Source organism: Coturnix japonica, chromosome 20 (genome assembly GCF_001577835.2).
Source record: "Coturnix japonica isolate 7356 chromosome 20, Coturnix japonica 2.1, whole genome shotgun sequence".
Taxonomy (NCBI): domain Eukaryota; kingdom Metazoa; phylum Chordata; class Aves; order Galliformes; family Phasianidae; genus Coturnix; species Coturnix japonica.
This window is the reverse complement of record NC_029535.1, coordinates 9,876,166-9,901,177: the sequence shown is the minus strand read 5'-3', so window position 1 is coordinate 9,901,177 and position 25,012 is coordinate 9,876,166. Positions and strand designations below refer to the sequence as shown.

The following is a 25,012-nucleotide window of genomic DNA, read 5'->3' as shown; positions in this document are numbered from 1 at the left end:
ACAAGTTCCCGTGACCTGTCTCTTACTGAAATACTTCTTCCCTCATCTCCTCTATCAGAGTTTTTTCTTCAGTTCAGTTGGAATACACTGATGATTTTTTTTTCTTTCCCTTGAAAGGGCTAGTTGTGTAGCAGTAAGGGAGCAGGCCGGGCAGGTATGTGCTGGATATGTGTGTTGCTTTAATTCATATCAAATGTGCACTGAAGACAAATGAGGAGTTCTGACATTTCCTATTCAGTTTCAGTATAAATCAGAATATGTTTTCAATTCAGTGCTGACTGCGGCTATTTTCATTTAGCAAAAATATTTTTAATGTGTTTCTTCAAAGGAAACCCAAAACAGACAGATTTGCCCTCAATTTTTTTTTAGGAATGTAAAGTAATTCTTAAATGCAGCTCGGGAAGTTCTCTTTTTACTCTGAGTGCTGTTTTTAATATGAAAATAAATATTCCATATCTTTTATTTCTGGTAACCTACAGAGCAGCAAGCCCTTCAAAATCAAGTGAAGGCCTTCTTGTAGTTGTATTTACTAGCAGGGAAGTGTGTGTCAACAGCCTGGCCCTGTCTGTTTATAGAATTGGGCTAACTTACACTGATTAGTAATAGCCTGAGGTTCTCATAAAACAAAGTTGTTGGGTTTTTTTTAGCAACTGCAATGATCAGTACTATTGCGCTTGTCTGTTCTTTTACGTTTGCAATGCATTCTGAGATCCTTGGATAAGAGAGACAACAAAGTGGACTGAGGTTCTGAACGTAAGTCATCGGCTTCTGTGACTAGATGATGTCTGGTGTTTTATGTGCTGTGTTGCTGTGTAAAGTAGTAGATACACGCTTACCGGGTCTATAAATAATTGCAAGTCCAGTGAAGAGTCTTTGGAAGTGTGTTGGATAACATGAAACTTGAGGAATAACTGTGCTCCAATAAAACTGGGTTTTCTTTCACTGAACAAAGGTACTGTGTGTCTACAGAAGTTTAGACATGTGCTTAACTTTTTCTAATTCCAAAATTAAATGCCATTAGAAAGTATTTCATAGGTAACTGTTCATAAGGTTGAGGTTTTAATGTTAGCCACTGGTTTAGAAGTAGGATTGTTGGCTCCTTCTGCCTTTGATTATGTAAGTTTGTATTTATCTGACTTCTGAGATTGTCAGAATGTAGGTTATTGTTCTTTGATGCAAGAAGAACTGAACTTGCATTTTAATTATGTATTTTAAATCAGGTTGAGATCTAGAAATCCCCTCAATGCCAGATTTCAATGTATAGTAGCAGACATACATAATCCCTGGGTACCACTATAAAAATAGTGCTGACTTCGCTATGGATTAATTAAAAGCACTTTGAAAGAGGTATCATTTTTTGTAATTGGAAATAGCCTTATGTTAGTTACACATTATATCTAAGGAAATCTTGATTATCCAGTCTCTCCTCCAGAACTCTCTGTCAGGAGACTTTCATCAACTGGCAGCTAAAACCTTTCCTGTATAACATACTAATGCAGGAGGAGGGAGGGGGATTTTTGAGCAAGGTTTAGCAGCAGGTAGTGCTGTGATGTTTTGAGGTCTAGAACTTCTTTCTCTCTTCCATTTTCATGGGGAATCGTATTTCAGCTGTTATGAAGGCATAACTTTCAGTGTTATATTTGACACTGATCTTCTCTGCTGTAGGAGGAATATGATGATGATAGGTAGAAAGGATGCTCATGTACAAAGGAGATGTTGTTTGAAGGCCATGAGTACCTAAGATACAAAGCCTTTTTCATCCCATTGTAAATACCCACTCCTCTTTTCCTAAAATTAATTCAGAAAGCTCTCCAGCAAGCAATGCACTGAAATGGAATCATAATTTTGTATTCCTTAATTTCTTTCCCAACCAGAGAAGATCTTTAGAATGTGAGGACTCATCCTTCTTACATATGCTTGAGGCTTAAATGAAGAAGTTAAACGTGCACACCAATATTTGTGTTTGTAGTTACCTGCTGTGCAGGTGGGACTAAAGTTTCCTGGCAGGAAGGTTCAGTGTGATGTGAAAGGCAGAAGAAAGGAAAGATGCGGGTGCGTTGGAGTGTGATGGTTGTGTTAGAGGTCTGGCTCTAGGACTGAAAGAAAAACTTTTGTAATCTGACATTCTAATTCTTCATCTGTGGCTCCATCTGTTTGCTGTGCAATTTTTGACTTAGAGGAAATATTTGTCATTTGCGTAGCATTGTGTAACACTGAATTAAAATACACAACTCCAAAATCTTGTTGGTGCAGTTAAGTGCTAGGCTAAACATTGCCTCTGAAACTGAAAAATTGGTGTGTTTTTTGGAGACAGTAATTCATCACACTTGGTATTAAGCAATTAGATTTCTTGAATACAAATAGTAGCATATTGGGAAGGGGAAAGAGGAGTATTGAAAGGAATTCTGTCCACACAGTCGTGCTGGTGATTTGAAGTATTGCAATATTTAATAAATCAAATTTGTAGTTCCTTTAGAATGCCTTCTGTGCTGTGTCAGTGCACTGTGTGCACCACTGGCAAGAACCTAGAAGCAGATGTTCTGAGAGCCCTTGTAGCTGGGGATGCAGTCTGTCTTGTCTTCAGTGTGTTCTCAGCAGTTTCTGAAGTGTCAGTTACTTAAAGAAACTTCAACTTGGTGACTGACCTGGTAAAATCTGGAAGACCTTTTTGCTGTAGTAAAATAAGCAAATCCAGTGTAAGAAATTGCAATGCTAATCAGATCCATGTAATCTATTGTTAATACGGATAGCACTGATAAATATTGCATGCAGTGTTCTGTTGGCACCACTGGGAAACATATCCTTGCTAAAATGACAGGACATGAAAGGACAAAACCTTGCCAAGAATGTCTAGCCTTGTTGGTGTGATTGAGCACTGAGAACAAGCAAGAGATCATGCTTTCTGTGGAGCGGCACTGAAAGCAGAACTCTTTATCTACAATGCTACACTGCCAATTTTTTAATGAAAGATTATCTTTTTAAGGAGGACCCTCATCATTGCCTTTATTAATGCTGGGTTTTTATCATGTGATTCAATTGTCACTGGCCAGCATGATTAGTTTAAGCAAGGAAAAAGGAAGTTAAACTGAAAAAAAGCCTCCCAAGTTAATCAAACCAACTCAGCTGAGATAGTGGAAGGATTTAATTTTAATCACTGAGCTGACTGTAATTGTGCATTAGTTAAAGCCTTAGGAGTCAGGCAGAAATCTTGCTGTATCAGTGCACTCATATGAATCTATATGCCCACATGTGATGACTGCTACTGGACATGTGTCTTAAGATGATGCCATGGTAAGTAATGTTTTAAGAAAGAAGTAATTTGCAGATGGCTTAGAAGTTATGAAGTGAACTATGCTGATCAGTGAGACCATCTAATGAAACAAGCAGGAAGGATAGTTTGCTTGAGCAGTATGTTTGAGTTATATCCCAAGTTAATGCTAGTGCTGCATTTTTAGATACCTCACATGAGATAGGATTAATTTTGGTGTTTCATTTTCCACGTGAGCAGAGTGACACTTGGTGTCTAAGAACTATGACTGTACAAAGCAACATTTCAGGCTGTTTTTACACCTAGTTTAAACAGAAAATAAAAACAAAAGTTGATCATAGATGAGGCTTTCAAATGGCTTTTCAGTCACTGTTGTCACTATTTTGCTCATTACAGATAAAACGCAATTGTAGGGTGATGCTGGATGGACTGGGTTATGGAGGTGGTATTTGTGCCCCTGCTCTGCACACCAGACAGTGGCTAGGATATTTATCCATCCCTCGTGCCAGCCATCATAGTGGCTTTTATTGTCACCCCTTTCTTTTTGTTATTATTTTTAGAAGAAGAATGGAAATGCTTTCATTCTATGAGCAGTTTTCTATCCATGGTCAACCAGCATGAACCAAACTGCCAAACAAAATCTATTTATTTCAAGTCTTTGTCCCTCAGTAAAGTAGTCAAAACAGGCAGAAGTAAATACTGTTCAGCTATTTTTAATTGATGCAGACTCAGTTGTTGGAGATGTTTCTCCTGAAAATGCTGTAGTAACTTCAGTTGGCAGTAGATCCAGAATATCCACTGTTGAAATCCGAAATAACTGTGGCACTGCTGTGTTGTATGCTTCTCTAGATCCAGGGAAATGGGTCTAGAGAAGAGATGGGATAGTTTTTAGGGTGTCAGTGAAATTGTCTGCAGGTTTTTTGGTTCCCTGTTTATTTTTTATTACACTACACCATTGTAGTTATTTTGGATCTGCCACTGCCAGCGCTGCTGAATGGTTTTATTATGGTTTCTGAGTGGTGTCTTTGAGGCCTGGTGTTACCACACACCAGCCTCGGCCTCAAAGCCGGCCTCACATCCCGTCTGCCCGCAGCCAGCCCGGCCCTCTGCCCACCACACTGCTGTGTGCCACTCTTCCTTGCACCAGAAAAACCTCGTCGGGTCCCCCAAGTAAATCACAGCATTGAACCGCTCCATGTTAAAAATAACCCCAGCAACCCTTACTCCTTCTCTCATCTATTCTGGGGAGGTTATTTTTACCTGGAATCAGTTTTAGAGGGCTGCTTTACTCCCATGCACTGTGCAGTAGGAGTGAGGCAATACAAACCATGTAGTACATTAACGTGCAGTCAGGACAGAGGAGAAGGTGGAAACATTAATGGCAGCATCTTCAGGAGAAGACGAGAGCACAGTCTAAGGAACAAAAGCTGTGAACTAGGATCTGTTTGCTGCTGAAAGTGTTCCTTAATTATGGAGGCAAAATTACCTCTCCCTACAGATAACCAACCCGATCTGTATCATGATAGATACCTCGTTATTCATATCTAAATACATCCTGGAAGAGGCAGAGAGCTTTTCTGGTTTGACAGCATAACCTACTTTATGAGGTAACAACAAACACGTTGCCTCTAATGGCAGGTGTTTCTCGTGAGACTCTGCATTTGGGCACACACTGGTGAGGAACAGGGAAAGCACTTTCTCTGGTGGGCGTAGCTGTGCTGTGCTGGGGAGGTGAGGATGGAGCCTGTTTACCTTGGGTGTCTGCATACTGTTCTGTGGAATTCTGGTAGCTACCAGCAAGTGAAGTGTCCGGACTTGTTTTATGACTCGAAGCAAATCACCTCACTTGTCTTGTGTGCTTTTTTTAGTCTCTTGTATGTTTTGTCATTTACAAAATATTGGTAATACATCCTGGACATATATTTAAGCATCCTAAGGTGCAAAAGTGTTAGAAAAGGCAGATATGCAAATATACCTTGTTAATGAGAAGGAATGGAGAGTATTAGAAATAGTGTCAGCAAAGTGCTATGATAGGAGATCTTCAGAGGTATTCTTTACTTGCTGTTTCTGCTAATTGAGTTGAAAGACAGCCTAAATTATGATTACCTGTGTACTGAAAGAAAGAAGTCTCCCTTCTAAGTTCTGTGATCAGAAATGAGACGAAACAGAAGGGTGAAGCAGCTTTAATAATAAACCTTGTTTTCTATACAATGGTTGGTCTCCTGGTTTGCTTGCTGCAGTTCTTCCAGCTACACCCAGTTCAGTTCTTAAATGTGGCAGCATCTGCAGAAACAACTCTGTTCTCACCTTCAGTAAACTGAACTTTATTGCCCTTAACAGCAATTTCTAACTGCAGTGAAAATGGGGACGCTTTTATTTCTTATGCTTCAGTTTGTAATGTGCCAGAAACCAAAACACATCTTGAGTATGAGGTGAAGTTGTTACTAACTGGGAAAACTAAAGGAGCATCCATTGAACTCTGCTCTGTTTTGACTGAAGTGTTCATGTAGTTTAGTTAAAACTCAGTATTTCCTCAAATTGGAGAATCTACAATGCAGAGCTTCCAGGTGATATTATTTGCAGATCTTTCCTGTAGTGTGGTCATTTTTATGGTATAGAAAATAACAACAACGAAAACACTTTATTATTAATATATTTGATTAACATTTGAAGTAAATCCCAGTGCTTTCTTCTGCATTTGTATTTTTATTGAATCAATTCCCACCATACCATACTTGTAGGTTCATAAGTTCACATTTAGAAATTCATTTGGAGAAACGATGACTTAATTTCTCTTGATACATCTTCTTTTTTTTCTTCAGAGCAGTCTTGAAGAACAAGAACAGATTAATTCAATTTATGCCAAAGCAGAAGAGCTGTCAGCTGAATTGAACAGGAAATAGGCATAAATTTAATATAGAAATTCTTAAGCATTTTCTGGTTTTAATCACAGTGTGACACTATCACAAAATATTGGTGTATGCATGGATGAAGTAGAATTTCATCTGTGAGCCTGCTTGGTATTGCTGTGGCTTGACAGTCATTTCTGTAATGGTTTATATTAAGATTGGGCAATATAGTAAATGTGCACATTGCCCTGTGGATGTAGTTTTCGTCATACAACAAAACTACAGTAGAGCCTTTGGTAGAGTCCCACCTTCCAGCAAACCAGCAAGTTGCCGGGGTTTTCAGCTTGCCTTTGGGACAGTACAAGCCCTCAGAAGCCTTCCAGGTTTTCGTTTTTCCTTTTTTGTTGTGGTAGGACCAATGAAAGCATCTCCAACTGAGAGTAACGCTGGCTTTTCCTTCTTGGGATCTAAGTATTTTGTTTCTTGCTGTCTTCCCAAAGGGATTTTCTTCAGTTCAGGAAAACCAGCTAAATGAAATTCATTTCAGTTTGTCTGTAATATGAGATGAAGGGGGGTGGAATTCAGGTTGGATATATAAAAAATAGCAATTCTTTTTAAGCACGTTGCTGAACTATCATACAGTGTAGCACTCTTGGAATATCAGGGTTGTTCAGATGATTTCAATAGTTCTAACAGCACCCTTCTGGAATGTGTCTTCAGTGCTCACATAGGCAGTAGTTGCAGTCTGTGATGCTTTCGCCAACACAGATGCTGATTCTTCAGAAAGATTGTATGATAATTATTGGTCTTTTCTTGGCATTTGTCATAATTTAGAGTAGGAAGGAACTATCTTAGCTACCTTTTTCTGTTGGTGGAAGTTAGTGGCAAAAACAGACTTTCAGTTTCCAGCCCGGAGGGTGTTGCAGTGTGGTGCCATGCTCACCTTGTTGTTTGAAGTTGCATTAATTCTCAGCAGTTCCGTAAGGTATTAAGGCAATTCGGTTCAACTGCTCATTTTAAATTTACTTATATTCATTACACAACAAGCAATAAAATCACGCAGTATCAAAAGACATTTTCCAAGCTCTAATTTAAGGCTCAAAGGAGATGTCACAGAGTTTTATTAAACCTTCCTTCCTAGCCAGAGATCTGCAAAAACAGCTCCTGGTTGGATGGTCTCTGTCACAGCTCTCTGCTGCCCCAAGAGAGAGCTGAGATGGTACAGAAGACTTTCATGCTATCAATAGGTTTAATTCATTGACAAGTTGCTTTCTTTCCACGTCTAATCAAAATTACAGAGAAGTCTTGACAAAATGGGGAGTTCATATCTGCTGAGCTTCCATCTCAGCGCTCGTACCAGGAGGAGTTCCTCCTCTCTAAGAAGGGTGATGCATTTTAAATAAGGGATTTATGAAAGAATTACATCGTGATGTTCATCATGTTGCACTTCTGGTGCAAGAAAAATAAAAGGGAGATAATGTGGTGATGCACTATTAAGGCCTCTTGACCAAAGGGGCTGGTATAGAATGGGTATAAAACTGTGCGTTGCAGCATTTCTCAAATAGCATGGCCTTTGAAACTCTTAACTGAGGGAAAAGGTGGAGTTTCAAACTTGACAAGAATTTCTTAAATGAAATTATCTTCACACTGTCCATTGGTTTTATCCACATCTTTTTTTGGTTCTGTGAGGAATGTGAAAATTGCTTAAGAACCCCAAACATTTCATCCTTATTCTTCCTTCTAATCACGAAGAACTATTGATAATAAGACTGAGTCCTTGCTGAAAATATCTGACTCAGTTATGAGAAGTGCTGAGTACTGTGGCCTCTCCCAAAGAGTTCTGTATTCCGCTCTGGACGTGTGCCAGAGACTGGAGAATATCTTCAACTGTTTGTAGGTATGCATTTCCTTTGTGATATCATTGGCATATTTTCCCTAAAATAGCAAGCAATAGTTAACGCTTGTTCGCACCAGCAGGAATGCAGATGTTTCCCTGTTCGAGTAAGTGGCTTATTAAACTGTCCTCTTTGACACATTTTTAACACACTGTAGAATCCATGCCCAAACACAGGGAGAATGGCAGGACACCATTGGCTTCCTTAGCTGAGTGGCCTTAGAGTCAGCCGTAAGTGCTTGTTTTCAGTTATGAACAATGAAAAACAAATCTATTTGTTACGTATTTATCCTGGAAGGAGAAAATCAACCTGTTCAGTTTGTAGTGGAATGCAGCACTGTGGCCTTGTGTTGCTCCAATACAGTTCATAGGGAATGCAGAACCATCCATCTGTCCTGAAAGTAAAGCAGATGTTGTCCAAGATACAATTTTACATTTAGAAGCTGATGTAGTTTGACCTTTAATCATTAGGTTTTAAGTGGATGACATATTTAAAACTCTTATTATGAAATGAGTAACTTCATGGGACACTGAACTTTGCCCAGGAACTGAATCCCAGTTTTAACCACAACATTGTGTAATGGTTGCACACACCTTTTAGCAGGTAGGTTTTTTCAGTGGCATTGACTTTAACTGAAGGCAGTAAATAAGCTGCTCTGCTGACAGATCCACCCTATATTTTACAAAGAAAAGGTAGCGTTGCATGTCCGTGCTAAGGTTCCTGTGGACGTGGTATCACAGTTGCAATAGCTGTGCCAGTGCTTTTCCCTGCCAACATCCTAATGCCTATAAAACATTGCTTCATAAACATATTTTAAAAGTCTCTTGAGCTTTTATATATTTGGAGGGAACAAAACCATGTAGACAGTATGTCCAGTTTTTCTCTTTCGTTTTCTGCTAATATTTTATCCTTTTAGAATATCTCTCAAAAATGAATCTTGGTTCCTTATTTTTCCCAGGCCTGGACTTTATCTCTTGAGGATTATTATTATTATTATTATTATTATTATTAATCAACCCCAAATTCTTAAAATGTTTGAGTTCTTTAACGCCTTCTCTGGTTGACTTTTAAAAACCACTCATTACCTGCTGCCATGTATTAAATTCATTGAAGGTTTCTAACACAGTAGGATTTTAACTCGGTCAGGCTGTGCATCGCCCTTTTCCTGCACCAGGATTGCGTTGTGTGATCTTTCTGGAACAAAGAGCTGTTTTCCAGGCATCTGTTTTACATGACAATTTCCACTGGTGTTCCCTCCTGAGGTCTGATTGCATTCCTGTAAATGCATATGGACAGGTCACAAGTGTTACCTTTTGATTCACTGTGTGGGGAAACTTTCAGAAGGTGGAGGAGGCTCCTCTACTAAATAAAACATTAGCACTTCAACACGTTTCTTTTCACATGCGCATGTTGAAGCTTTATGGTGTTAAGCTGTAGTGAGATTGCAGGTTTCCTACAATCAGCAAATCATCATCCTTCATAATTCAGTTGTGTAAGAGTAGGGAAGGTTTCCCAGACTGTTTTTTGTACCTGGTAGGTGCAGCTTGTGCCTGGAATTCAGACTGTGCCCCTGCCTGGTTTGAACACATTCAGTCTCAAGCCCTGCTTGTTCTGTTCAGATTTGCATTATGTTGGCATAACTTTCCCCAAGTGTTCTATGCAAGGATTTTTCCCTGTTTAGGGTGATATTAGTGCTTCCAAGAGTGTAAATTCTTCGTAGGAATTCACTTCTCACTTTGGTTGGTGACACCGTGCTGGCTGTCATTGGTTGTGTTGACTCTTGTTGCTTTGCACAGCTTCAGCTGTAGTTTAAACAGGATTGTGGGTGTGTATTATGTTACCGCAGCATTTTTTAAATGGCAAATGACATAACTGGAATCGTTGGCTTTTTTTTGTTGTTCTAAATACATACTGGGCAAGACTGGATAATAGGACTGTATTTGTCAAATGCTGTAGATTGTTTTTGACCTAATGTTTAAATCCCGCTTATTGTGGAATATCATCTCAAACCAAAATGTTATTTAGTGTTACTTGTTTATTTTAGCTGTTTTATTAGGAATTCCATTATTAGTGCAAAAGAAACCCGTGTTAATGTGGCTGTAGAGTCTGTATTAGAAAGTGCCAGCAAGTGAATCAGTGTTGAGGAAACAAGCAGCAGACATGTAAGGACTCGTTTTCTGGCTATTTCTTTTCAGGAAATTTGCCTGCAATTTTTGGTTAATTTGTTTCCTAACTCATTATTTCTAGAGAACTCGTACAAATTAGACCTCTTTAACTCAAAAAAAAACAACCCTAGAACCTTGTTACTGACTTGATTTTTCTGGTGGCGTCTGAAGCCCTTTTTCCACCTAAATACTTTACAAATCTTGTGGTTTTGCTCATCTTCCCTGAGAGAACCCCTAGGCCACATTCCATGACTCAGATGGGATGTTGAGGGTTCCTTTTGTTATTCTTTTTCTTAAATATTATTTCAGAATTGTGGTTAGTGTAGGTGTACATTTTTTTTTTTCCTTTGGTGGGGGGGGGAGGGCAGGGAATCCGGTTTGGGTCTTCTTTATTTGGTTGGGTTTTCTGTTTTGCTTTGTTTTTGTGACTAGCTAATGTGTCTTACTTTCAAAATCACTAATCTAGCATAACTAGTATAAAGCAACAACTTTGGTATAACAAGTACAAAGTTGAACTCGGTATATCTGGTTCCAGCTTTTCATTGCTGAGCACCTCTCTCATCTACAGATGTGTAAGTTGGGTCAGCAGCAGTCCCTAATTACGTGAAGATGTTTTTGGTGTGGCCTAAAGACAAAATGTTGCTTAACAAGGCATCTCATATTTGGCCATCACAAGTCATATAGATCTCTCCGAAATGAAGTAATAATAACCATACTGCTTCTTGGTATAACCTGTTGCCCGTTACTTTCTGTAGATGTTGGTTTTGAAATGCCAATATAAAGTTCAAAGAATGTGGACTTGAATTCTTTTCCCAGCCTGCATGGGCAGTTAACAGCCATGTTAGAGGACTTGTCTGAGTGCTGCTGGTTGTAGCTCAGATTAGCAGGACAGACATCCAGGCAGTACTGAGAATTTTATTACTGATGGGGCCGAACAAGGCAGGAACACTGATTATTGTAATCCATGTTCTTTTTGGAAGTTCCAAGCTGTCCTTGCAGCACAAGAGGACCTTGTGGAACTATATAAGTGTTCTGTTAAACTAAATCCCAGACTTTTTATTATCGATGTGTTTATGGGAGGACCAGGAACTGGATTTACTTTTCATCCCACTTAAGAGTCTGATTGCAGAAACTACTCCAAATATTTTTTTCATGAGTTATGACAGAGTTGATAAGCTGTTTGGAATAATTGCTTTATTCTAGTTCTCTAATGGAATATTGTAGCTGTAGTAAAAACCAGAAGAGAATAAGGACTTCTGAGCCTCATTTTTGTGGCAGTTCAAAGGCTGGGTATTCTACAGAGTGTTGGGTCATTAAAGCTGAGGGATTGTCAGATGGTTCAACTCCCCAACTTAAGATCTGAACATTTTTATGTTGCGTTTGTGCCTGATGTGATGTTTGCGATGTCAACCTCAGCAGCAGAACTCAGAGTGGCTGCTGGTCTTGGCCATTGGCAGAGAATGTGTGAGAATGGGCCTGGAATACGGGTGATTCTGGGCTCAAACTGGTTTTGGTTTAAACACGTGAAATTCCAAACCATTCCCTCTCCCTCACTTTCTCTCCCTACTGATTTTTGCTTAGGAAAGGTATTTCCCTCTTTGTACTCTGATACAGTCAGAGGTTGAAGGCTTCCCAGACTACCAAAAAATAGGAAGCTTTCAAAGCATCCCATAACCGTGGTTTTAGAAGTGGGAGAAAGAGAACTGAGGACAGGGGTTAATATTGCATTTGCTGTTGTTTGTGCACATTCAGTAGCAATGAAAGTAAGATCAAATTCATGGTTTGTTTATAATTGTTAAGGTTAATGCCATCACAGTACGAGCTTTGTGCCAATGTATTTTATCTGTAGTTTCTTTCTGCAGTTGCACTGTGAAGGAACAAATTTCTTGATAGAAGCAGTGCCACTCACGTGTCTGTGTGGTCCCCACAGAGCCCCACTAACTTGGAAAATGGAAAACAGTGTAAAACTAAGGATCGTTTTCTAGATTTAAGTAAGAATTACTGAGACCCAGTGTTTCGCTGAAGAAGAAAGCAATGTTGACAGCCAAAGAAACATAATATCCTGTGAAGTCTGGAGCTAAAGAGCAACTGTTACCAAATGATATGGATTACTAAAAATGCCAACAGAGTTGTCATTAATAAAAAGCTCACCCCTCTTCCAAGGCTTCAAAACACAGTTGGACTTAGAGTACTTGATAGGCAGTTTTTGAAGTCTAAGAAGCTAAGAAAACCTGTCATCTTCTAGAAGATGTTTAATGCTTTTTTGTGTGTGTGTTGAAATGTGGTAAAGATGCATTATCATTGCTTATTCTCCTCACGTATAACCATTTTTTTTCCCCTGATAATAAATATATATATATTTTTTTCCCCTTTAGGAGTTTTATGAACACACAAAAACGCTTTGGCAAGATGACGGTGTGAAAGCCTGCTATGAGAGATCTAATGAATATCAGCTGATTGATTGTGCACAGTAGTAAGTATTGTTCTGTTCTGCTATATATTGACTCTGAGATACAATTTGTTTCAAACTCCTTTGGATTATCCTGATGCTTCCTTTTCCATGTGTTGGAAAATCAGGATTGGGTGCAATGAGTGCATTCCTACTAGTCAGCCGTTCAGAGATCTAGCCAGCTGGTGTTCAGTTCAATGGTAATGTCTACATTGAAAACCTTGCCAGTACTTTGACATAGGCTGACATCAGATTTCCCATTCATACCACGTGACAGTCAACTTCAGATCCTGCAGCAAATTTTAATGTCTTGGAAAATACAGTGTAGGTTTTGCTTTCGATGCAGCTTCTTTATCTGAAAACAAAAATGACAGCAACATTCATAGGAAGCAACCTGTGAAGAGTCACCAAGACTTCTGCTTGTGTACCTTGGTGCGCATATCTGAACGTGATTTATTCCTTTCTATTATTTCCACCTCTGTGATAATTAATATTGTCCCGAGAGGGACTGCTGCATGTTTGCAGTTATTTATTACATACAGCAGCACAGTATGGTTCAGATTTATTTTTTTTAATTGCAAATTATAAAATTAATTGCTAAGACTGCACTTTATTGGGTTACACTCCGTTTCTTTTGGAGATATGGAAATAAGTTGTAATGGTCAAGGAAGTAGAAGCTTCCTCATTTCACATGATGAGGGAGGACTGTGGTTTGTCTGCTGCTGAGTATCATAAGGAACACTTGGTGAAATAAAGTTTGTAAGGTTCACTTTTTGTTTGGGTATGTAGACTTCGAGGTAAATCAGCAATTAGCTCTGTTTGAAGATACCAGGGAGATCATTTGTCTATGACTTGCTCAGCTCCAGGTCTTTCAAAGGCCCTTTGAAGTTTTGCCATTGTTTCTAGTGTGAATTTGTTTGATGTGTAGCAGTGTCTTTTCCATTAGGTGACTAATGTTTGATCATTTGGCATGGATCTCCTCTCAAGTTCATTTGCTACTAAATGAAAAAATATTACAAGGTCTTTGTTTTCTGTCAACTGTCCACTAAATTTAGTCTTTATAAGCTGACAGAAGTTAGAAACAGATCACGTTGTTTCTGTCAGTGTTTGGTTATCTCTTAGTGTTTCTAGCAGGTGTTTTTTTCACAGTTGTAAGTCTTGCTAAGCACCAAGGTTTGGTTGCATTGCTCTGTTTTTAGAAGAAGATCCAATTTTGGTCTTCCCTAAAAGCTGAAGTTGCTGCCATTTTTGATTGCTGGATGCTGACTTTCTCATGGATCAGCGAGGGATATGGCCTTTAGGATGGTTTTACCATCCTGCTCCATCTAGTGGAACATTGGATGATACATCACGATCCGTAGAACCAAAATTAAATGTTGTACTGCTGACAGTACTTTGGTTTTTTACCTAAGATTCCACTGCTGTCTTCTAAATATGTCATTATATGTCATATTTATTCAGTTTGGTTGTAAATTTAAGGCATTGGCTCCTTGGGAGGAAGCAGAAGGCCATTTCTTGTCATTTTTGTTGGTAGTTTGTGCACTTTCTGGCACTTCTGGCCTTGCACTGCTGCTGTTCTTAATTTGCGTGTTCTGTTATGCAGAGTGTTGTAATGGCAGAATGTTTGCTTGGAGGTGAAGTGCTTTGAAATTCTGTGCTTGTTTTTATCATATTAAATTTTCAAGAGACCTGACAAAAATTGCTTCCAGTTAAACCAGCTGTGATTGATCCTTTGAAACGAACCTCGGGAGCTCGTTCTAAAAAATGCAGCAGAGGCAAAATGTGAAACATTACTGAGATGTATGGAGTGCGGGCTTTTAATTGGGATGTGCAAACTGCCGTATTAGGGCTCATAGGAGTTAAGAGAGAAAGCGGAGCAAGTGTTGGAGTCAGTCAGCTCCTTCAGAGCCCTTTGTCCTCAGCATTTTCCACTTTTGAAGGTGCCTGTTTGGAACAAGCAAAGCCGGCTTAAAATGGAAAACAGAAAAATATCTTTTCTCTTTCAAAATCAGTCAGCTTCCAAAAAATCCTGTCTTGCTCTTAAAAATTGATTAAATAGTTAAATGCGAAAGGATTCTTAGTCTGGAGAACAGCTTTAAATTCTAAGCAGTGTTTCTTTTTATTGCTCTTTGTAATTGTATCTATTTCTTTCTTTTATTTAATTTTGAAGGGTGATTTCTTAGTGTGAAGCCTGTCTTGTTCAGGAGTCATTTAACACAGGGAGCAAGTCAGGAATTCTCTTAGATGAATGCAAGGGGGAAATGTCACTTCTGGCTACTTGTCCTTCGGCAGAGAAGTGGGAATGAAGATAATTCCCAACATAGTGTGTTGTATCTCTGTGACACTGATGTTGTTATTAAGATTCTAGCCATTCAGCAATGGTATTGTTTACCTGTTGCCCAGCAGTAACTACAGTTCTTCATGATGCCCTGCTGCAGCTTTGCAGTGCTTCCTCACATGAAGTTGGCAGTAGCATTGTCTGCACTTTCTGTTACTCCCTGCAGTCCTGCCTGAAGTGGCTCACACTGAAAGCTGTCAGACAGCTACAGGTACCAGCCTGGCTGCTTGATTGCATCTGTGATCATCACAGGTGTAAAGCTGGGAGACCTGAGCAGTAGCCCCATCTATTGGAGAGCCCTTCTGGTATCTCACCCCTTATCCTCAAGCTTATTGGCTTAATGAAAATGTCACTCCTAAGGAACTCTGTTCATTTTGAAGAAGAGCTGCCTCTGCTTGTCGTGAGCTTTACTGTACTTCCTGCCGGGGCATATTGTATGGTCTCGAGAGAAAGGAAAGGAGGCTGTTTCCCTTTCTTAGCTCAACTTACTAAGTAATTAGTTTCAATTCTGCTTCTAGAGCAGCATGCTCTGGGAGACTGTCACCATTTTCTGTCTGTGGGGAATATATTAACTGTGAAGAGGGAGCAGCATCTGAGAAGAGAGCAGATTTCATTGCTCTTGTGTGTTTTGGGGATGTGTATAGAAGAGAACAAATGTTTTTACTGAAGCTGCCATGTGATACTCCTCTTGACTAATAATAAACAGAAGAACACAGAAGTGTCTAGAATGCAGAAACCCCCGAGTGGTAGTAAGTGATGTACCGTCCTTCGTATTTTTTTCCTGCAGGTGCAGGATTTCATTTTATTCTGAACATGTTACTTAATATTAAGAATTTAGGAGTCATCTCCACTGCAGTGTGCCAAAACCTGCATGTCAGATCTATGCCTTCTGTCAAGTATAAACAAACACGAACTCTTTGAAGTGCTGTCATTGCTATATTTCAGCCTCAGTTTTCATTGGAGGATCTTTGTTTTTAAAGCCTCCCAAACACTCTGCAGGAGCTACAGTTGGAATAAGCAGGATCTCTCCCATACCAATGGGCTGTTGGTGGTACGGAGGTTTGAAGGGTGCCAGCACAGTCCTGTGGGGCCTGGTGCAACATCTGTGGATGTCCTGAAGAAGATTGCTTTGATGTCGGTAGCCTTTCAATTAACACTGTTTGTAGTGAGTCGTGAACAAAGCTTGGATGCATAAGCCTCCTAGGGCTCTTCTCTAGTCTTGCAGCTATTAAGCCGTACCCACAAATACTTGATTTTTTTGCTTTATCTGGCCTTGGCTGAGCTTGTTTCATTGGCCCCCAGTTTGATTTTTCACTTTGTTTTACACTGCTTTCGCTTTGTATCTCCCAGCTGACGCTTCCTGGTTTTGGCTGGAGTGGAAAAGGAAATAATGTGAGAGACAGCATTTGCAACCCATTTCACACCCTGCGCTATCAGGAAGGGCTGGAAGTAGCAGTTGGGAGCCTATTCTCATGCTATTTCCTGCTGGAAAGCCTCGCCGTGCTTTCTCTTGCCGTCTGCCATTTCATGGACGGAGGAAACACGGGCAGGCTGCTGGTAGAGGTGCAGCGAGCTGTATTTCTTGAACTTCAACACCAGCAGAGCCACTCTGATAGCTTGAAACTGTGCCAGGCTGCTCCAGAAGAGCTTTATGAGAAGTATTTTTTAAGATGTTTGTTTTTAAAATGCTTATCAAAGAAAGGGGAGAGTGCAGCTATTAGCTGACTGCCGTGCAGCGCTCCTAAAGGATCAGCAGATGTGGACGTCCTGTTTTCTTAATATCTGATTTGTTAAGGGCTGTAAATTTTTTATGTTTTTATTAAGATTTATGGTGTGTTTTGGTTCTGGATTTGCTGACTTGTAAGAGCAATTAAGAGCCCCGATCTGAGTACTTAATGATTTTCTTCCACGTTGATTTCACTTCACAACAAAGTTCCTTTCAGGGAACGTGCAGTAAAATGTGTTTGCTGAAAGTCTCACCTTTTAAATAGTGGCTGATTTATCAGTAGTGCTGTTAGTCTGGGTTCTTATTCCTATTTATTACTTATTTTTTCTTTTTACTTTCTCTCCACTCAATGTGTTTTTGGCAGAGCTGTTCCCCTCGTATTCTCCAGCTCTGAGTGCTGCCTCTGAGTGCTTCTGTTCAACAGGACAGTGATTTCCCTGGCCTGCAATTCTGGCACATATGAGCTTCCTATGGACATTAACAGTTAAATTGTTGAACATTGTTGTGATGAAGAATAATATCTATGTCCCCTCTCACTGATGAGCTTGCCTCCCACTGCACGAATTCTTTGGCAAGCCAAAGAGTAGACCCTGATTCCTCATTCCTGCTCTTGTAAAACCCACTGTTCCAGAACACTGGCCAGTCACTGAAGTAGGGTCCCTGTTCCTCTTTATCCTGAGGGAACAGACGTTCATGTTCTAAATGAAGTTAAATTCAGGTAGAAGAAAATACAGCCTGAGTTAAACTTTTTCCACAGTCCACTGGGATGTTACGTGCAGAAAGTGATTGCTGTAGATGATGGGAAGCACGGTACCTCCTGAGTTTGTATGGCTTTAGCAAGTCATTACCAACAAAAGGAGCCTGAATATTTAGGTTGGTTTATATCAACTACTCCAAGCATCTGCCTGTTCTTGCTGCCTGTCTGTAGCAGGGATGTGTCTGCTGGCAAGTGCTCTGAAGACAGGATTACCTAAATTTAGCCAATAAATGGATTATGAATCCAACACGTTCCCACTGTTGTCACAGCTAATCATAAATTCACAATTTCAACCTACACTCAACCCCAAACAAAATTCTCTGTCTCTGAAACAAATTACATCACAGTATGAAGCCAGATAAAGTGAAAGGTGTTGTGGGGTAGCTTGCTTGAGTCTTAAGAACTAGGTACATTAATAATTAAAATGTTGGAATTAATGATCTATTTTGGCAGAAAGACCATAAGACACTTTTGTCTGAGTGCCTGCCTGCATTTGCAGGTGTTGCTGAATTTATTGTCTTTGATAGATCCCTGACAACAATGTCTGCATTGCGTTGGGTAGAAAAGTAGCAGCGGGCTGAGAACTTTATTGAGGCCATGTGCTTGCATGCGGAGAACATGGTTGTAAAGGCTTTACTGCCAAAGGGGCTGGCGGAGAATGAGAACATGGATTAAACTCATGTTAGGTGAGTGGGTTTATCAAACTGAAGCTGGATTTAAAATATCACAGTGTAATTTGTTATAGTGCTGTTTACTGCACTGCCTGTGCTGCAAACTAAATCAGATTTCCTTTAAATCATATGAAGTATTTCTTACAGTGTGTGACTGAGTCCTAAATGAACTCCAAGAAATCACCGACTGATTTCAGGTGTGACTAAGGACAGTTTTGTAGGCAGGCTCTCACTGATAGGTTTTGAGATTTAAAACGCTGCTTTTGAACTGATTGCTCCGTTACATGTTATACATTGATTTTTTGTATCTGGAACATGTTATACTTACATTTAATCATACTTAAATACAGTTAACAAGGAATCATATTTGTGTTATGGTACACCAGTGAAGTCTTCAAGGATATCTGCAGATGAGGCTAAATTACAGTGCTCTCATCATGCAAGTGAAGGGTTTCCAGTATCTGAACTGTAATTTACACTTTGAAACATATTGGCTGCCCAGTAAGTTTTTGGTCAAGGCTGTTAAGTGCCTTGGATACTCTGCAAGATTCCCATCCACCTGAAGTACTTTTATAAACTACAGCCCCATTACCACAAGCAGCAGAGCACTGTTTGTAGCGAGGGGCTGCAGCTGGGGCAGAAGGGGGCATTCCGGAGGGCTGCATGGCTTTGTGTGGGCCTGATGGGTAGATTTGCGTCCTTGTAATAAGAACAACAACTGCTTAGGCCCATGTGAGTTTTATAAATGAAAGAAAATAGAGATTTAGATGTGAATAGTGTTAACTGCTATATTACTATATATTGCCGATGCAGGTAGTGCTTGAGAAGTTGTTAAAGATCATGTCTGGATTGCCCTGTCCACCACATCTGCTGCTAAGGCACCTCAGCTGAGCTATGCTTATTTATGCTCTAAAATCAGTGACTGTCAGAAAGAGTTAGGTGCCTTGTAAGCCTCATGTCTGGGAGGTGAGCTCTTCTCTTTGTAAATAGCTTGACTGTTTTTCTTTGGTATTTGTTCCTCACACAGAGCCCCAGCAGTGAGCTGAGCTTTATCCTGTTGAGTCTGCTGACTGCTGTATTGTGATCTGTTCATTTGCTCTGCCTGTCACAATGTGCTCGGTGAAGAACAGATGTTGCATTTAAGGCGTTAAGTCTCAGTTCTTTTCCTGTCTTTGCCCTTAATGGCCTCTGCCCACTGCTACTGCTGGAGAACTTCACCACTCACCTCTTCCCCCGAGCCCAGCTGCTTTAGGATCCATGTGTTCTGTTACAGGAGAGCAGACCTGATGCAGCTTCATTTCCCCACTTGTTAATTGGTGCAGCTTTTTTTCTTGAGGAAGAGTATAGAAGCTCCTATCAACGAATCCTTGGATGATTTTGGAGAGTGTGAAGTATTAAATGAGAGAAGAATGTTGTTGTTCAGGCTTTTGTGATAATGAAGAAGTACTGTGGTATCATCAAGTGTCTTGGTACAGTTAAATGGTTTTGCTGAAGGTGTGAGAGGAAAACCTGGAGGTCTTTCCTCCTGTCTTAGCAGTGTGGATGATACATTCCCCAGCTGGGCCTTCCTGATGCTGGGATCCTGCTAAATACAGTTTGCTTTGAAACTACCATGTGCTGTATGAGTGGAGCGTGAGGTGGCCTTGTGTCTTACAGGTATAATGTGTTCATTATTATCTCAGTGTTTTATGAAGGGATCCAGTACTTAAAATGTCATGTTGTTTAGAGACCTATTTAGAGAGAGTTTTGGAGAAGAACATGTCAGGTTGTAACTCATTTTATTGTGATTTATGTGAATCATCCTGTAAATGTATGAATATCCATATGCTTCGTGTTGTGGATTCCCTCTCACAGAGTGAGATCCTTGGCCTTTGCCTTTGGAGTGCTGCACTGTCCACCTGTGCTCCATGGAGCTGAGTTACTCCAGGATCCATGCACTCTGTTAGCAAAGAGCATTTTCCCAAGCTCTCTTCAGGTACCACGAGCTCTGTGCTTCCCTTCCAGCATTCTCCTGTTGTGTGTGGGATGCTGAGCAAGGAGTGTCCCTTGCCTGTAAGAAAGGGTGACTGGGGACAGGCAGGGAAGGACGGGGCACAGCAGGGCTGGACGGGTCAGAGCAGCATGGCTTTTATTAAAATAAGTAAATAAATATATAAAAATCCACCCTAAAAATAGAATCCTGGCCCTCAACCAGTTCATAGGATCAGAAAGGTGTTGAACCGTTTCCCAGTTTGTCTGATTGGAACCAAGCCTTACCAGACTCTTGTGAAGCTGTAGCTCCACCGCTGCTTAATTGCTTCTTGTTTTGAAAGATAATTAGGAACTTTATTTTAAAATAGTAACTTTAGCATTCAGTCCATTAAATTTGTCACCAAGATATTTTTACTGGACTCCCAGCTGTTTTCTTATTGGAATTGTGAACTAAAAATAGGTAGGATTTCTGTGGTTGCGAGCAGGGGCTGCTGGTACTGTACTTCCATTTCAGCTCCTAATGATGTGAAGTGTGTTTGTTTCCCTCAGAGCTTTCTTCTGGGCTGTTTTAGAAGGTCCTGCTAATTACCCCAAACCTGTGCGATGTGGTTTTCTGATAAAGCCGTGTGCTGGTAAAGAGTATGAAACTGATTTCCCTCAAGACAAATGAAAGATCAGTGCTGCGCCCAGTATGGTTCTATTCTTTCATCAAACTGCAAGAGTTGTTTGTAATAATTCAACAAATACCTTTAAAAACAAACAGTAATGAGGGGTGCAGTTTACCCTCTTAGTTTGGTTCTCATGAGTAGCTCCTTTGTTGTATGTAATGAAAATCACAGTGTAGATTGTGAGATAAAGTGACAATTACTGTGTTTATATTGTATGAAACTTTGTGTGTTTTTTTTTGAAACAGAGCTCTGTAATTATCCAGATCTATACAAGCACTTGTTGCTTTTATACGTACATGGATTAGAGGGCAAATAAGGTTCTGGTATCCCTCCTTAAGCAGTGTATGTTCTAAAATCTGAGTTGTTTCACATGTATTCCTAACATCCACAGTGTAATGCTGGATGTGCAGAAAGCCAAGATGGGTTGGAGTTAGATGCAGGTATGTCTGTGCTGACATGTTTTCCCTGAACAGTCACTTCCTGGAAATCAGCCCTGCATTAGAAAAATGTCATTCTTCTGTCATCGTGTCAGCTGTGGTTGTTTCTTTTCTTCCTTGGGATGCTCTTTGTAACTCCACTAAACGTGTGTAACTCACACTTAGTAAGGTAAGGTAGGTAACAAGAGGGAGCTGTGCTGCAGAGCAGTCTGGGGTTGTGGTGGTGGTTTTTCTCCTGTTTATAAAGGCTTGGTGTGTTTGGAGCCACAATCAAGAGAGTTAGTGACCGGAATGTCAATTATATCAGCCTTCCTCACCACTCTATTGTCTTTAAACAGAGAAGTAGAAAACTTAAGATGTGTTAATTAAATGTAGGTCTCTCTAATTGAAGTAGACTCAATCAAAGGAGGGAATCTTTTGAAGTGCAGGATATGCTTGTCTGCAGAATTACTCCAGTTGTGTTCCCTTAGAAGCTGTATTTACATGCACTGTAAATTGATTGAACAGTGATTGAATGTGATTATGATTGAACAGTGTCACGATCTTTTACATTTTCTCACCTGCTTGTTGGCGTTCTGCTCCTTGGCCTTGCTGTGCATTCATAGGAAGAAGGTAGCTGTAGTTCTACAGGCTGAAGCTGTAGGGTCTAAACCTGGGTGGCACAAGGGAGAAATGCCGTGTGAGAGCCCTGCCGCTGGTTCTGGCCACACCAGTAAGCACAGGGCAGCTGGTGTGTTCAGGACATGGTGAAAATGTCTTTGGCAAATACAGAAGAATGAACAGGAAATTGCTATTTTTAGTAGTTGCGTGTTATTAGCTATTGTACAACGTACCAATTGCTGCACTTAGGTACCCTTTCTTGTGGTGAATCTAGTAATTCACAGCTGGGTAGAGGAAGTGGAGTTACAGTGCTGCAGCGCGATAAAAGCTGTCTTTCACACAGACACAGTCTCTAATCATGATGGCCATGTGTCAGCAGCTGATACACTGCAAGTCATGGAAGACCACGCCTGTTTTTTCTCCAGGAACAGTGAGCTTTCTCTCTAGACTTTCTCCCATTCTGCCCCACCTGATTTCAGTCTCTTCCACCTCCCAGTTCTTGCTGCTGTTCTTAGTGTAAGCCGTGAGCCGGAACTCTAATTATAGTAATGCAGAACAAATGGAAATCCTGCAATTGTCTTGTGCATTTCAAGTTGCATAGCATCTAGTTACAGGTATCAGAGCTGTAGGTGAGCAGCACAGACTATAGCTGGGTCATGAGCATTTCGGTACCACTGCTATGTGCCCGTGCTTCCTAGCAGTTTTGAACTGTATATTTCTTGCTAGATATGCAGGTTCTAAGAGTAAGATGCCTTCTAAGCGTTGGGCAGATATTTGAGCCAAGGCTGCAAAGTCTTTCAGTGCTTCCCTGCAATAAGACATTATAAGAGGATTCTTGTTTGAATGTCTTTTATGCAAAATAATGGAGTCAATTATTATGCACAGCCAAAGTCCTGGCTGGGTTCACAGCCCCTCTTGTATGTTGATGTGGGAACACACACTCCATGTGGGGAAGAGAATTAAGAGAAATAAGAGAAACCTTCTTAGTCTCATCTCTCCTGCAGCAATTCAGCCCATGGTTTTTAGTATCTGCTTTTGTTCACTTCTTCCCTTGAGAAACTTTCCTTTCATGCAGAAGAGAAATTTTTTAATCTGATAATAAATAATTTAGGTTTAAGATTTCAGCCATTTAAAATGCAAACATGAGACACTGCCCTCTGCAGACAAAGTGACTGTCAAGGTACGTGCGTGTTCTCTACTGAAACGGCTTTAAGTTGTCCTGTGGGATCTGGGATGAGCAGTTTGTGGAACATGGATGCCCAGCATGACCTGCAGCTTGGCCTTCCTCTCCCTGTGTTGCTGCTGCCCGCGGTGGCAGGGCTGAGGTGGGGAGGGGCGGCCGCCCACCCGTGGTGCTGCACTGAGCTGTTATTCTGAGCTTTGTGAGGCTTTTTTCCAGGGTAATAAGGTAATTAATGATGTCAGCATGCACAGCATCAGTGGAGTTTCAGAATTAGTGCTTGCTGAGATGAAATTGTTTTCCACATCTCAGATGTGTTTGTTTCACACTACCTGTATAGGTAGGCTTCACAGCACTGTGTTGTATTGATTCATGACCACCATGGCTCAAATCCTCGCCCTCCCCTTTGCTCCCACTTCCTGAGAAAAGAGTGGCTAACACTGGGAAATGGGCAGCAATTAGGCAGAATTTTGTATAGTACACCATAGAGCAAGGGAGGATGAATTTTATTCTGCACTGCCTGAATTTGCAGAGAACTTTAGAGGAGGAGGATGGAAAAACTCATTGCCTGGGCCTTTCTGACTCCGTGGCCCCTCTGAAGCCTGTCCGAAAGGATTCCGTTTGGATGATGAGTCTGCAGCTGCGGTTCACAGGTGTCACCAAAGCAGCACCCTTAGCACCTGCCCAGCCTTCCCTGTTCTCCTCACTGTAAGGTTCAGTTTCAAGATAGAGGTAGTCATTCTGCTGTTGGTGGTTTTTAGAGTCGTAATGCTTAAATAGTTATGCTCTATGAGTAATATGTTTAGTAATCATTTAGGTAATTAAAAGAGTTTTATATAGCTGTAATAACTAGATTCAGTAAAGCTAGTGTAAAAGAACAAACTTTACCTGAAGCAACTGTGTTATCACTTCCTCATGATAGCATTGTCTTAAGTTAGAAGCTGTTTTTAGAGTCCATCCAGATTTTCCCTTCACCTCCTTTTCCCTGAGCACTCATTTTTGCACATACGCAGCCATCACCCCCCATCTCCATGCTCTCACTCCAGGCCTTTCTTTGTTCCACTTCTTGCAGCTCCTGATACCTGAGCAGTCACTTAAACTACAGTAGAAATCCTCTCTGTGCCAAAACCAGCAGACATGGCTTTTGGCTAAGGGAGAAAATAGGCTGAAGTTGTGCCGTGTCAGGACTTTTAGTTTTCCTGCATACACTTCAGTTCTACATTCTCTGCTTCTTTAGTCTGAAAAGCACATGGCCTGGAGAAGTTCACGTTAAAAAATGTTTGAAAGTGTTAAAATAGGTTTTGTAAATATAAGGAATAGTCTACTTTCTGCTTTGCAGACACTTTAAGGGTAGAGCTTTTAACATCATTTGTAGGGTCTCGTTGTTATCCTCTGGTCTGGAAAGATGAGACTTGAAGGAGTTTGTATTTTTCTTAATTACAATTGTGCTTTAGGATAAGTTGAGCAGAGATAGCAGCTCTGTGGGGAAAAAAAGGGGAAGGGCCACAACATTCTATTTAAATCATTCTCTGGTGGCATATCATGACAGGCAGTTCCTGAGCCTTTTTAAAGCCAGGATATTCTGTGAGATTTCCACTGAATTTGGGACTTAAGAACAATAAATATTTAAAAGTAGTTTGAGGAGATATTCCATAGTCAATGTCCGTGTGCTGATGTTACCACAAACTGCATTTCAGTGAGTGAAGCTGAAGGGTCTGTATTTGGTTTTCCTTTTAGAAGTAGTGAAAAAGGATTCTGAACATCCAAGCAGAATGGAATCATGAAACAGGATGACTGAGGTTCTTTTTGTTTGATGTGTGAAATTTATATGAAAATAAACACGGGCTGAACTTCTTCAGCAATGTGGTCTCTCCCTGTGAATGGCTTTCCCACAGAAGTGGTATCTCCACCATTATTGTTTTCCTTTAAATTTGGCTTCCAGCTTGATTTCTTGTTCCTTTTATCTGCCTGAATGCAATATATACCAGTGAGAGATAACCACTCACATCTGACTTCTTCATTTTGTTCTATGGCTGAA

At 40.4% G+C, this 25,012-nt stretch overlaps 1 protein-coding gene across 6 annotated transcripts in view; it reads left to right on the top strand.

Annotated features, from left to right (window-relative positions):
- GNAS (GNAS complex locus) overlaps positions 1–25,012 on the top strand; it is a 122,645-nt gene that overhangs the window by 78,955 nt on the left and 18,678 nt on the right. For all 6 annotated transcript variants that reach the window (XM_015881746.2, XM_015881747.2, XM_032448587.1 and 3 more), the window contains one exon: positions 12,553–12,650. In XM_015881746.2, coding sequence (XP_015737232.1) covers positions 12,553–12,650 — 98 coding nt within the window. The remainder of the gene's footprint in view (positions 1–12,552; positions 12,651–25,012) is intronic.